The sequence below is a fragment of the Hibiscus syriacus genome, unplaced genomic scaffold (genome assembly GCF_006381635.1).
Source record: "Hibiscus syriacus cultivar Baekdansim isolate YM2019G1 unplaced genomic scaffold, ASM638163v2 tig00109957_pilon, whole genome shotgun sequence".
NCBI classification, from domain to species: domain Eukaryota; kingdom Viridiplantae; phylum Streptophyta; class Magnoliopsida; order Malvales; family Malvaceae; genus Hibiscus; species Hibiscus syriacus.
The window spans coordinates 3724377-3738426 of NW_024062539.1; the positions used below are offsets into that span (position 1 = coordinate 3724377).

Genomic DNA, 14050 nt, shown 5'->3' on the forward strand with positions numbered 1-14050 from the left:
TTCATTTGACTATCGCAATGCGAAAATGGTTATCGCAACGAGAAAATCGCAATGCGAAACGAAAATCGCATTGCGATTTTCTCGTTGCGATAGCCATTTCGCGTTGCGATAGTCTGTTTTGCCTTCAACATAAAGCAGATTGAAAATCAACAAATCAACTATTACATTTCAACACAAATTATGTACACATCAATTAAACAAATCAACATTTACAAATCATCTTTTACAAATCAATTAAACAATCAAAAATAATAATAATTCTTATTTCTTCATCAATTATTGAATCAATGAATCAACAACTTTGTGACCCCGTACATCCATTTCACACAGCTCACTTAAGGATTAACCTGCAGAAACCAAACATTTGCTCAAACAAGACTTCCTACACATCTAAAACCTACAAACAACAAATTATTGAATTCTAGGTACTTAACCAAACATTTTCAAACCAAAAGGAGTATATATGTTAACAAAACTTGCATTATGTGTATTTTATGTGTGCACTTTTAACATTTTCAGTTAGGCATGTATTAGTAACTTGAGTTTGAACATTGCTATGATCTGTTCAGTTGTCATCACTTATTAGACATTCATTTGACTATCGCAATGCGAAAATGGTTATCGCAACGAGAAAATCGCAATGCGAAACGAAAATCGCATTGCGATTTTCTCGTTGCGATAGCCATTTCGCGTTGCGATAGTCTGTTTTGCCTTCAACATAAAGCAGATTGAAAATCAACAAATCAACTATTACATTTCAACACAAATTATGTACACATCAATTAAACAAATCAACATTTACAAATCATCTTTTACAAATCAATTAAACAATCAAAAAATAATAATAATTCTTATTTCTTCATCAATTATTGAATCAATGAATCAACAACTTTGTGACCCCGTACATCCATTTCACACAGCTCACTTAAGGATTAACCTGCAGAAACCAAACATTTGCTCAAACAAGACTTCCTACACATCTAAAACCTACAAACAGCAAATTATTGAATTCTAGGTACTTAACCAAACATTTTCAAACCAAAAGGAGTATATATGTTAACAAACTTGCATTATGTGTATTTTATGTGTGCACTTTTAACATTTTCAGTTAGGCATGTATTAGTAACTTGAGTTTGAACATTGCTATGATCTGTTCAGTTGTCATCACTTATTAGACATTCATTTGACTATCGCAATGCGAAAATGGTTATCGCAACGAGAAAATCGCAATGCGAAACGAAAATCGCATTGCGATTTTCTCGTTGCGATAGCCATTTCGCGTTGCGATAGTCTGTTTTGCCTTCAACATAAAGCAGATTGAAAATCAACAAATCAACTATTACATTTCAACACAAATTATGTACACATCAATTAAACAAATCAACATTTATAAATCATCTTTTACAAATCAATTAAACAATCAAAAAATAATAATATTCTTATTTCTTCATCAATTATTGAATCAATGAATCAACAACTTTGTGACCCCGTACATCCATTCACACAGCTCACTTAAGGATTAACCTGCAGAAACCAAACATTTGCTCAAACAAGACTTCCTACACATCTAAAACCTACAACAGCAAATTATTGAATTCTAGGTACTTAACCAAACATTTTCAAACCAAAAGGAGTATATATGTTAACAAAACTTGCATTATGTGTATTTATGTGTGCACTTTTAACATTTTCAGTTAGGCATGTATTAGTAACTTGAGTTTGAACATTGCTATGATCTGTTCAGTTGTCATCACTTATTAGACATTCATTTGACTATCGCAATGCGAAAATGGTTATCGCAACGAGAAAATCGCAATGCGAAACGAAAATCGCATTGCGATTTTCTCGTTGCGATAGCCATTTCGCGTTGCGATAGTCTGTTTTGCCTTCAACATAAAGCAGATTGAAAATCAACAAATCAACTATTACATTTCAACACAAATTATGTACACATCAATTAAACAAATCAACATTTACAAATCATCTTTTACAAATCAATTAAACAATCAAAAAATAATAATAATTCTTATTTCTTCATCAATTATTGAATCAATGAATCAACAACTTTGTGACCCCGTACATCCATTTCACACAGCTCACTTAAGGATTAACCTGCAGAAACCAAACATTTGCTCAAACAAGACTTCCTACACATCTAAAACCTACAAACAGCAAATTGAATTCTAGGTACTTAACCAAACATTTTCAAACCAAAAGGAGTATATATGTTAACAAAACTTGCATTATGTATTTTATGTGTGCACTTTTAACATTTTCAGTCAGGCATGTATTAGTAACTTGAGTTTGAACATTGCTATGATCTGTTCAGTTGTCATCACTTATTAGACATTCATTTGACTATCGCAATGCGAAAATGGTTATCGCAACGCGAAAATGGTTATCGCAACGAGAAAATCGCAATGCGAAATGAAATCGCATTGCGATTTTCTCGTTGCGATTTTCATTTCGCATTGCGATTTTCATTTCGCATTGCGATTTTCTCGTTGCGATAGCCATTTCGCGTTGCGATAGTCTGTTTTGCCTTCAACATAAAGCAGATTGAAAATCAACTATTACATTTCAACACAAATTATGTACACATCAATTAAACAAATCAACATTTACAAATCATCTTTTACAAATCAATTAAACAATCAAAAAATAATAATAATTCTTATTTCTTCATCAATTATTGAATCAAGAATCAACAACTTTGTGACCCTGTACATCCATTTCATGCAGCTCACTTAAGGATTAACCTGCAGAAACCAAACATTTGCTCAAACAAGACTTCCTACACATCTAAAACCTACAAACAGCAAATTATTGAATTCTAGGTACTTAACCAAACATTTTCAAACCAAAAGGAGTATATGTGTTAACAAAACTTGCATTTGACTTACCAATTAACAATGGACACTTTCATAACGCGGATGCAGGTAGGCAGCGTCTCGAATATATTGCTCTAGCCATATAATGCCGAAACCACAAGCCTACTGCAGCTCTATCTCTATCGGTGGGAGGTAAAACTCTGTGCTTCCCGTCGTCAAACGCGCCAAGCAAAGGCATACGAGAGGACCACAATCCCCTCTGGCTCCCGGCGATTGTTGTGGCGCGGTCTCGTCTCTGACAACTGTGACATTGAACTTCTTTGGCTTCTTGTGTCCAGAATGACTCCAATACTTAATCCCATCCAAGAATTTAGCCAAATGAGAGCTCCATCCCTTGAAAATATCTCTCAAATCAGACAGTGATATGTAATTGATCATGCTGTCATACACTATTATCTTCAGGGATGGAAGCTGAAGTTGGACGAGAAGCCAGTGACGACGTTCCAAAACAGGGATAAACACCTGCGATCATAAGTAATAATTCATTTATTTGCGCACTTATTATTTATTAACACCTTTAAAAAATTTAAAAAATAAACACTAACCGTATCGACCTCCCACCATGCAGGATAAAGTTTAGCTTGTCCATTGCCCAACAAAAATGATTCATCTCGTTGATTCTTCAAGTGAACTGCGTGAAAAGCCGTCGGCATTATTGTATATAGCGAATTTTTTTTATTTTTCCTAAGCTTCCTTATTATTAGTAGACGTAACACCCATGCATCGATATGCTGTTTTACAAAAAAATACATATATTAGTGAATTACATTAATTTTTAAACAAATTAATCAAAATCATATAAGACAAATATAGTCTTACCTCCCCATCCAAATAGCCACTGTCTTCAACCCCTAATAGCACACCCCACCAAGACCGATCAAGCAACAAAAACATTTCATCGTTGAGTTTGTTGATGTCAGTGTAACACCCTTGGCTCCGCTCATGTAGATAAAAATCAACTGCGGTCTTAGCCCAAAGGGTATTATCCACAATTGTTTCCGGTAGTTGTCTCCTCTCCACTTCAGATACCGGAAGGGTACTAGCCGGTAACTCATACGAGAGCCAACTCTCATCCATCATGTCCGGAACCGGTGGGGGTTTCTCAATACTTTGATATATTACCCCATGTGAATCGGGCTCTGGAATGGTGGGAGGGACCTCTTCAACGATGACAGTGGCCTCTTGAACGGTGGGGGGGGAATCTTGAGGGAGAATAGGGGCCTCTTGAACGATTGGAGGGGACTCTTGAGGGATGACCGGTTAGTCGGGCTTCTTCTTGCGGAGTCTTCGCACCATTGGGGTGAACGGAGACGTAATAGCACGTCCACGCCGTCTGATGCGTGAACTCCGTCGTGCAAGGAAAACCCGACGTAAAGCATCCACCTTATCGGGCCGCTAAAAAAAATTAATACATAAATCAATAAATAAACAGACATGATATAACAAAGACAAATATGTTTCAAACTAGCATTGTATTCACCTAAATCATTATTCTATCATAGTTCACAAAATGCTCAGATAACATTCCAGAAGTAAGCACTTATATAAACATTTAAAAGGACAACATATATAAACATTCCAGAAGAAGAATAGTTTACTTTCGCAACACGAAACTTAAAATCGCAACGCGAAATGACTATCGCAACGCGGAAATGGCTATCGCAATGCGAAATGAAATCGCAACGACAAAATCGCAACGCGAAATGAAATCGCAACGACAAAATCGCAACGCGAAATGAAATCGCAACGACAAAATCGCAACGCGAAACACAAATCGCATTGCGATTTTCATTTCGCGTTGCGATTTTGTCGTTGCGATTTCATTTCGCGTTGCGATTTGTCGTTGCGATTTTCATTTCGCATTGCGATAGCCATTTCCGCGTTGCGATAGTCATTTTCGTGTTGCGAAAGTAAACTATTATTCTTCTGCAAATTGAAACTTGAATGGATTGCATTACTTTCAACCAAAAGACAAAAACAAAACCAAAAACAAATACTAACAAAAACAGATTGGCAGCAACCGAATGAATTACGAGTATGAAAAATCTTAAACTTACCTCGTTGCGTAGAGTATGAACCTCATTCTGCAACGATGCTACCATCTCACGTAGAGCGGCTACTCACCGCGTAATGTAGACACCTCAACACGCCATGCACCATCGTCTTTGCGTAAAGTACCGACCTCCTCACGCAAGGCATTGACCTCATCACGTAACTCCCCTAACTCATCCGTTGAGGTGGAGAACAGGGAGATAAACGTCGTGACATCTTTGCCGGTCGCCTATCTTGCGGTGATGGTGGAGAAGAGGCTCGATGATGTGAAAGAATAGGTGATGGCTGTCGTTGTGGAGGTGTATAGCCGGTCGATCAGATGATGGCTCTAGGTGAGGTGATAGCTCTGGGCGAGGTGATGGCTCCGAAGTGGAGGCTGCTCATCAACCGTTCCATCAAAAAACGCTTACTAGCTTGCCACCAATCAGTGGCAAGCTCAGCTTCCGTGGGTGTCAGCCTCTGTAGAGGAGTGTTGGCCTCCTAACAATATAAAAGCTTAAACAAAGTTAAATGTGTACTAGTAATAACTTGTTTATAAACATATGGTAGTATTTATGTTAACTTACATTATTTATTGTCGTATACCGTAGTAAATCTTCCCATTGCAAGGTTCGTTTCCTCTTCCAGGAAATAGCCCTGGGAATATTATTTGAAGTTTTATTGCATATGTCTTCATGGCGGGAAAGGCCTCAAATATCCAAATCTACAAACAATATAATAACAAACATTAGTAATTGTTAAATAATTACTTATAATTTTGGAAATTATATAAAAATTCTTACCTTAAAGGCCCAAATAAAGCTGTCAAAGTGTATTTGGAACCATCGCCATGCAAACTTTTTCGATCATCCAAGGCAGACGATAACTTATTCCATGTAGCTTTCCATAAATACGAGCCCCACGGAAACAGGTTCCACGCATTTAGGTCTTCTACCAATTTGATTAGATCATTTGGAATAGGTTGTCTGGCCTCTCTGCCTAAAAAGCCGGCATGCAAAAGAATTAGAAGGCATACTCGGACAACATCGACGTCATCCATCCGAGTAAAACCATCTTTATTATTCAAAAATCTTGTCAGGTCTTCTACGTGTAGACTCGGCCTCTCCAGCTCAGGAAAAACCTGGGATAGCCATGATGGGCGGGTAATGTGTCTAGTGTACCGACCTACATCATCGTGTCCGAAGCGTAGACCGGTGATTAAGCAAAACTCCTCCCGCCCAAAACACGTATACGCCGGTGGAAAATCAAACCATATCTCTTCATCACGACGTTGTATAGTCTCTGGTAGATCTCTAGTCATGGTTTGAAGAAACAGGTGTGTCAACATCGCATCTCCACCGGGATGTTGTACTTTCAGCCATGGCCCGAAGCATGTATCCTCAAATGGAGATGGGACTGAGTTGTGATTTTAGGTTTTAGGTTATGAGTTGCGATTACGGGATATACTGTGGACAGTTCAGTGTTTGATTTAATTCATCGTGCCGTTGTTCTGATTCTAAGATTCCTCGAATAAAAGTGTAATCTGTTCCCCCAACTATATGCAAATTTATTCGATAAAATGCTGCGTGAATACCGTCTTCACTTCTTCGATTGTAACCGGCGCATATAATCCTTCCATTGTATGAATGCGAGTAAATCTTCCGCGTGGATAGTTGATTGTGCTGCTCGCCTCGCTTTTGAAGAGCTTTGGGTAAAACTCTACTGCCATGTTTTGTAAATCTTCCTTATCTGTGCACCATTGCCTATTGTCGGATTTTAGCGCTGTGATTTTGTTACGTCACCTTCTCGCCATTACCGATGCATAAAAGTATTTTGTATTTCTATTGCCGTTTAGAATCCAGTTCGAACCAGCTTTTTGGTTCCAAAAGCTCTCTTCTTATTCGAGGCTACGTTTAACTCCGCTTGTAGTTCTAGCTCTAGGTCATTTAGATAGTCCGACAGATACTTTTGTAGAGCTGATTCTATCCCCCTAAGTCTGGCTAGTATCGTGCGTTTTCTCTGGGCAGTACGTCCAAAAACCTCTTGGTTCCAAGTTCTGGCTTCTCTCATAAAATTTACCAAATTTTCCTTGAGATCTTTATTTGCATTCCATCTTTTTTTCCAGAAAACGTTGGAATTGTGGGTGGTCATTCCATGCCGCAATATAACGAAAAGGTCCGTCTTTCTCTCCACTACGATCCTCGCTGTTCTTGTATAAAATCGATCTATGATCTGAGCCTAGTCAGTCGAGATGTAATAGGACGGCGTTTGTATTCATGACATTCAATTTCTCATTCACTAGACAACAATCTAGCCTTTGTTGGAGGTTACCTCTATTCCATGTAAATTGTGTTCCTTGGAATCCCAAGTCCATAAGTCCTGCTTCGAAAATAAAGTCGGCCAAGTCCTTGCTTCCTCTTGTTGATTTAAAGCTACCTCCTGATCGTTCTGCTGCATTAAGAATACTGTTTAAATCATCTCCCAGCAGCCAAGGTTTGTCTTCCCCAGGATTCAGAGATTATAACGCTGACCATAGATTTTTCCTGATTGCTCTCGTTGGGCTAGCATAAATTGCCGATATGTATATCCATTCCTGAGATCCATTGCTGCGAAATCCACAGTAGCCATACACCGCCACTGAAACCATGTGCCTCCACCCTGAAAGAGTTTGGAAATTTTAATTTTGCCATAATTTTATCTGCTACCTTTCCCTGTATGCGAGTCTCAAAGAGTGCAACAATGTCCGGTTTCAATTCTTGGTTGAAATTCTGAAAAATTCTTCAAAATGTGTGGCCTTCCGCTCATTGGCAATTCCAAAACATGAAATTCATTGTGTAAGATGCTCAATTGATAGGCCAGAAAGTTGCCCAGGCAATCGTTTCCACATCCCCCATCTCCTCGGAGTCATCCATTCATTCATTGTCGCTTAGCAATCTCGCCTCTTCTATTCGAGCATCAATTTGTTCTTTTAACGATGTTTCACTGTTGGACTCTATCTCCTGTATATGGTGTGAGAGCTTACTCACCCATTCAGACGTATTAATATTCTTTCCTTCCTCCCTCGGGCTCGGGCCACACCTTATGTTTTCCTTGCGGATTTTGACTACCCAGCTATTCTGGTTTGTTATCTTTACCCCCCGTTTCTTGGTTCCTTTCATGCTATCCACCCTGATTTCAATTGCATTATGGTTTCCATGTATATGACTTGTATTGTGCCTCGTTACCTCCGTTGCTTGTCCCTTGATCGTTGGGATGATGTTTACCGTGGCCGATCCTTAACTTGTCAGATTCATTCGCGGGTTCTGACAGTTTGATCCCGTTTTACTGTTGTCTTCGTCATGTGTTGTTTCCCTTTAATTTTTGAACTCGGCTCCTGTTTTTGACTTGCTGAGCCTCTACTCATATTGTTTACTCTTGGGTTCGTTTCAAGAACCTCTGCCTTACTTCCTTGTTGATCATCCGTTTGTAGTTCTTCCATATTACTAAATTGTGGCCGCAACGCAGCGTAACGCCTGCATCGTAACGTTTTTGAAGCTTACCGCAACGTAATATCAGCGCAACGCGATAAGGGAATCGCATCACGATTGTTGCGGTCAAAAATCGTTACGTAGCACCGCAACACGCTATAAATTGCGCCGCAACGCCACAACAAACTTTAAATTATCTGAAATATAAAATTACATAGATGAATTATTATAATTTAATTCTTAAAAGTGCATTATAAATATATATCATTAATAATATAGTAATAATTATATTTAAAATTAATTACTTAAATTTGAATTAATTAAATTATTTATTAACGTTATTTTAAAATTAAATTAATTTAAATTAAATTTTCTTATATCTAAAATTGACGTGATTAATTTTAAATTAAATTTTTATATTAACATTAAGTATCATAATTTTATGTTTATTTATTATTATATAAATTTTGTATAAAAGAGGAATTCACTTTATAATACTATAATAATATATGTATTTTATCTATTTACTATGAAACTATAAAATTTTATCAAATATATAATATAATAAATAAATAATATTATCAACAAAAATAAAAAAGGAATATATATTTTTTAAATGAGTTTTAATCCGATTAATCTTGAAAATATTTTTGAAAAATATGACCTACTAAATGCATGGATTGAAGAAAGAGAGAATGCTACATTTGACAGTGAACAAAATTTCTCATTGTTGCCTGAGGATTTACTTAATGAAACTGATGAAGAAATTCAATGTGAAAATATGAACAGTTCACCTACTCCATCTAATGAGGAAAATGTTCAACTATCAACGTCAAGTTATGATGATGAACGACGATGATGATGGTGGTGATAATGAAGGTACGTACCAACCAGAATATGGACAAATTTATTCTATTGCTTTTCATGGAGATCAAGGTATGTCTAGATATTCTTACGATGATAATTCAGGTTTGTATAGAACAAATACATCACAAAATAGAAAAAAATGATGATGATAGAACTCATAAGAGGATGTGAGAACACTTTTATTATTCATTTGCAGTTTCAACATCATATAATTCAGCTACAAATGATAATGAAATTAGTGAATCATCTCATGGTTCTCATTCTTACCAACCAAATTCATGTTATCTACCTTATCTTGAATAAAAATCCAAGTTATGGATTTTTTGGTCATCATTTATCATACAACATATTTCCTACCAATGATGCATCTTATGATACACATAATATGATTTCTTCTTCACATGGAATAGGAAGGAATCAAAACCAAGACAATGATGAAGATAGAAACGCTTTAGATCCGTTATGTCATTCATTTTGGTGGTGAATTGTAGAATATAGAATTTTTATATTTGTGTAGTTATGTATTTTCTTTCTTTCTATGTTATGTAAAATGAACATTTTTTATGTTAAAATATAAAAATTTTGATATGATTTTAGTGATAGTGTTTATTTGTTATTTATTAACATTATAATTGTTATTACCCATTATCCAATATGATAACACTTCTATATTTATATTTGTTTTTAATAAATTTTTATCTATAAAATTAAATTTTTATTTTCAAAATAAAATATTAAAAGAGTATATTAATATTAGTATATTAAAAGATAACAGTTAAATGTAAAAATATAATATTTTATATGTATTATGATTTTTGAAGAAGAGATCACGCCCGCGGCAATCGCAACACGTTACGTAATGTTCGTAGCATCCGCAACCGTATCCGCAACAAAATCCTCAACCGCAATTTGATAGTTCTTCCAGTACTGCGAAACAAGATGTTCTTACAATATCATTCTGACGGTCCCACTTTTGTTTCCCCTGCACTTCGCCTCTCAGTCTACGTTTTCACTTCTCTACCACCATCCATGGTCCATATAATTCCTCACCGCGGCACTCCAGAGATGGTCCCGGTTTATTCCATGTTTCTGTTTTTGCACCAGAACTTTCTTGTCCTTCTCTATCATTTTGTTTGCGACAGGTTTCTGATGCGTGTCCATAAATTCCACACGTATATAGCATATATTTGTCAGTCCTTCGTACTCCAGCTTCTGGATGAATCCATCTATCCCAATACATGATTTCAGTGGTTTATTCAGATCAACAATAATTGTCATTCGATCAAATTTTCCTCTACCACCTGTTTGTGTATTACAATCTACCCTAACCACTCACAAGGATTTCGAATAATAGTGATGCGGAAGCCCTGGTAATCGCATCCATGCGAGAATCTGTGTTGGATGCTTTTCTTCAGTTGAAAACGACCTACTCCATGGCTGTACCGTCAGCTCCCATAAATCGTCCATGATCCTTCAGTAAGTACTTTTGTATAATCTTCGTTGTTCGTGAATTTAACCAAAAAATAGTTGTTTTCAAGGTGTATTAGTTGCAAATCCCCCAACGGTTTCCATAATGCTAGAATCCGGTTCATCAGTGCCTTGTAACCAATCGTCCTGTCCAGAAGTCGAATGATAAGAGCATATTGCATACACTGATAAAAAAAATTTGTGTACAATTGTTCCCTGTCCATATCCGCACTCCGTTGCTTCTTCTTCTCTCGCTCGTTTTGCAGTGGCAACCCTGGTCTTTCCAGTGTCGACAGCCCTGTTATCATAGTTATCTCGTCTGGCGGTCGGCCAGCATAATCCATCGGTTGCCCTAGAATAGGGTATGCGTTAGTGTTTCCAGTCGGTAACATTAGGTTTTTCAATTAGGTCTCTGAAGCGAATTTTTTTTAACAACCGACTAAAAGCTTAAAACTAATATCAAATTTTAGGGTTTTTTTTAAATATATATACTTTTATTAAAAAATTAATAAATTTAAAAATATATAAAATATTGATCAACACTTAATTAATCTCAATCAATAATAATCAAATTTTAGTTTACTATATGATTTAGTTTTAAAATTATACTTCCTTTTTACTTTATTATTTTTTTATTTGGAGGTGTTACATTACACGTTCTATATATAATTATTTTGGGTTAAATGCACCATTTGTTAGTGTTATGTATATGAGCATGTGCTGTAAATTCTAGAATAGTTCTAGAACAGTTTGTTAGCTTCTTGTTATGAGCAGTTAAGTTGTTAATGATTTGTTGCACAACAGTTCTATTTTCTTCTTGTTTGTATAAATAGCTACTCTCTAACTCATGAGAGATCAACTTTTCATTAATAAAAGAATTACAAAGATTTCAGTTCATTTCTTGTTTCCTAGATAGCTAAACTGCTATCTTATCATGGTATCTTTCGCCAATACCTGGGTGTTTTCTTCGGCTGTTTATTCTTCATTCTAGTAGCTGCACGAGGTTAAGTTCTCACGTCGTGTATTCTTGGCGTCATGGTTGATTTAACTGTTGATCCCGAGGATGTGTCTCCGAATACTTCCTCCCTGAGTCCTGGAACTTCTCGAGGTATGTTTGGCATTCAACACATACCAAAGCATGACACTGTTAAACTCACTGAATCCACATACCTTCTTTGGAAGCATCAAGTGGCTTTGATAATTGATGGCTATGGGTTGCTGAGGTTCATCTATGCCGGTTCTGTTGCACCAGATGAGTTCATCACTAATGCGTATGGAGAACTTGAAGAGAATCCAGTGTTTGCAGCTCATCGCCAACAAGATAAACTGACTGCTTCATGGCTTTAACTACTGTGAGTACAGAGGTTCTGCCTCACTTGACCGGACTTACAACTGCAATGTCAATCTGGAATACTATATCTCGTCTGTTTGGTGCTCATTCCAGTGCCAAGATTTCTTCTCTTCGCCATAATCTTTATTCCTAGCGAAAGACTGGTTTGATGATTAGGGAGTATCTTGCCAAAGTCAAATCCATATGTGATTTGTTGAATGCTTCAGGTAGTGTGGTTACTGAGCAAGAACATTCTAATGTTGTGTTAGTTAGACTTAAAATGGAGTTTGAGTCCATTATTGCAATTGCATCACGAGAAAATTTTTCTCTTGATGTTCTTACTGAGATGTTGTTAGAGATTGTGAGGCTCGACAGAAGATGTTCTTGAGTGAAAACTTTTCTGCAAATCTTGCTCTTCACTCTCGGGAAGGTGCTGCTACTGAAACTGGCTCTTGTGGAACTCAGGATGTTAATACTGGGTCATCACAGGATCATTCATCTCGTGGACAGTCGAATGGATATCGTGGTCGATGTCGAGGGCGTAATAATAATCGTCCTCAATGCCAGTTGTGTGGCCGGTTTGGACATGTGGTCCAAAAGTGTTATCATCGTTTTGATAGAGACTACACTGGTGTGTCCGGGTCTGAGTCGATGCAAGAGAATGGCTCGAAGCCCACTGGTGCTGGGAATTCTGCTAAACACTCGCAATCTAGTGGACAACCTTATGCTCACACCATAACCTCCATGCCTTCTCGTTCGAACTTTGTTCCCACTCCGTTTTACTTTCCTTCCCCGTATGCTCCTGGATATTACCCCTTTCCTGGCTTCTCTCCTAGTTTTGCTTCGAATATCTCTTGTGGTTCTCATGGTACATCCCCCTCTTTTTTGACTCCTAGTTCAGCAGCATATGCGTCCCCTGTTCCAACAGACTCCAGGACTTGTTCTTCAGCATCAACCGACTCCTTGTGGTACCCTGACACTGGTGCTACACATCATGTAACAAATGATATTTTTGTGTTTCAATCAGGTACTCTTTATACGGGTGGTAATTCCTTGCTTATGGGTAATGGTGATGGTATTCCAATTGCTCATGTTGGTCAAGGTTTTTTTAGCTCAAATAGGAAGCCTTTAATTTTACAAAATATGCTGCATGTACCTAACATAAAGAAAAAGTTGTTGTCTGTTTCTCAGTTCACACGTGACAATGGTGTGTCTTCATGGAATTTCACCCTTCTGAATGTCTTGTGAAGGATGCTCGGACTCAAGTGGTTCTGCTCCAAGGGAGGCTCACGAATGACGGGTTGTATCAGCTGCTGTCTTGTGAGGATCAGAGGTCTTCTTACTTGGTGAATAATGTCTCGAAGTCACCTGTGTCTTTGAAATTGTGGCATCAGCGTCTTGGTCATCCTTCTCTTGATATTGTTCAACGTGTTTTGAGGTCGTGTAGTTTTGTTTTCAATAAAACTGAAGCAGTGAATGTGTGTTCTGCTTGTATGCAAGGGAAATCTCATAAGTTGCCATTTTGTAAATCTTTGACTAAATATAATGAGCTTTTCCAACTTGTTGTCTCTGATGTCTGGGGACCAGCTCCTGTATGCTCCACTGACGGATTTCGTTATTATGTCTCCTTTGTTGATGTTTGTAGTCGTTATACCTGGATGTATCTCTTGAAACGTAAGTCTGAGGTGGCTCAATGTCTTCTTGATTTTGCAAAATTTGTTGAAGTACAATTTGGATATAAAATTAAAGCACTGCACAGTTATGGTGGTGGGGAGTATCAATCACTTCGAAAATGGTTATGTGCCAATGGAGTGGAGCATTGTCACTCGTGCCCTGGTACCTCGGAGCAGAATGGTAAGGCTGAGAGGAAGCATAGGCACATTGTTGAAACAAGATTGACAATGTTAGCTTAGGCTTCCTTACCTCAGAAATTTTGGAGTTATGCCTTTGTTTCTGCTGTTTATCTTATCAATCGTTTACCCATATCTGTGTTGCAT

General features: G+C 37.3%; 1 protein-coding gene across 1 annotated transcript; it reads left to right on the plus strand.

Annotated features, from left to right (window-relative positions):
• Positions 1 to 11758: 11758 nt before the first annotated feature.
• Positions 11759 to 13966, plus strand: LOC120211068. The gene is made up of 5 exons (XM_039209688.1): positions 11759 to 12021; positions 12086 to 12145; positions 12231 to 12317; positions 12410 to 13145; positions 13304 to 13966. Exons 1-5 carry the CDS (start codon positions 11759 to 11761, stop codon positions 13964 to 13966), a joined length of 1809 nt encoding a protein of 602 aa, XP_039065619.1.
• Positions 13967 to 14050: the final 84 nt, after the last annotated feature.

Excerpts from the sequence above, each read along its gene's own strand:
- LOC120211068 (XM_039209688.1), top strand. The coding sequence starts at position 11,759 with ATGGTTGATTTAACTGTTGATCCCGAGGATGTGTCTCCGAATACTTCC. Across the intron at positions 12,022-12,085 it reads GAACTTGAAGAGAATCCAGT|AGGTTCTGCCTCACTTGACC; the intron begins GTTTGCAGCTCA and ends CTGTGAGTACAG. Across the intron at positions 12,146-12,230 it reads AATCTGGAATACTATATCTC|GGAGTATCTTGCCAAAGTCA; the intron begins GTCTGTTTGGTG and ends TTTGATGATTAG.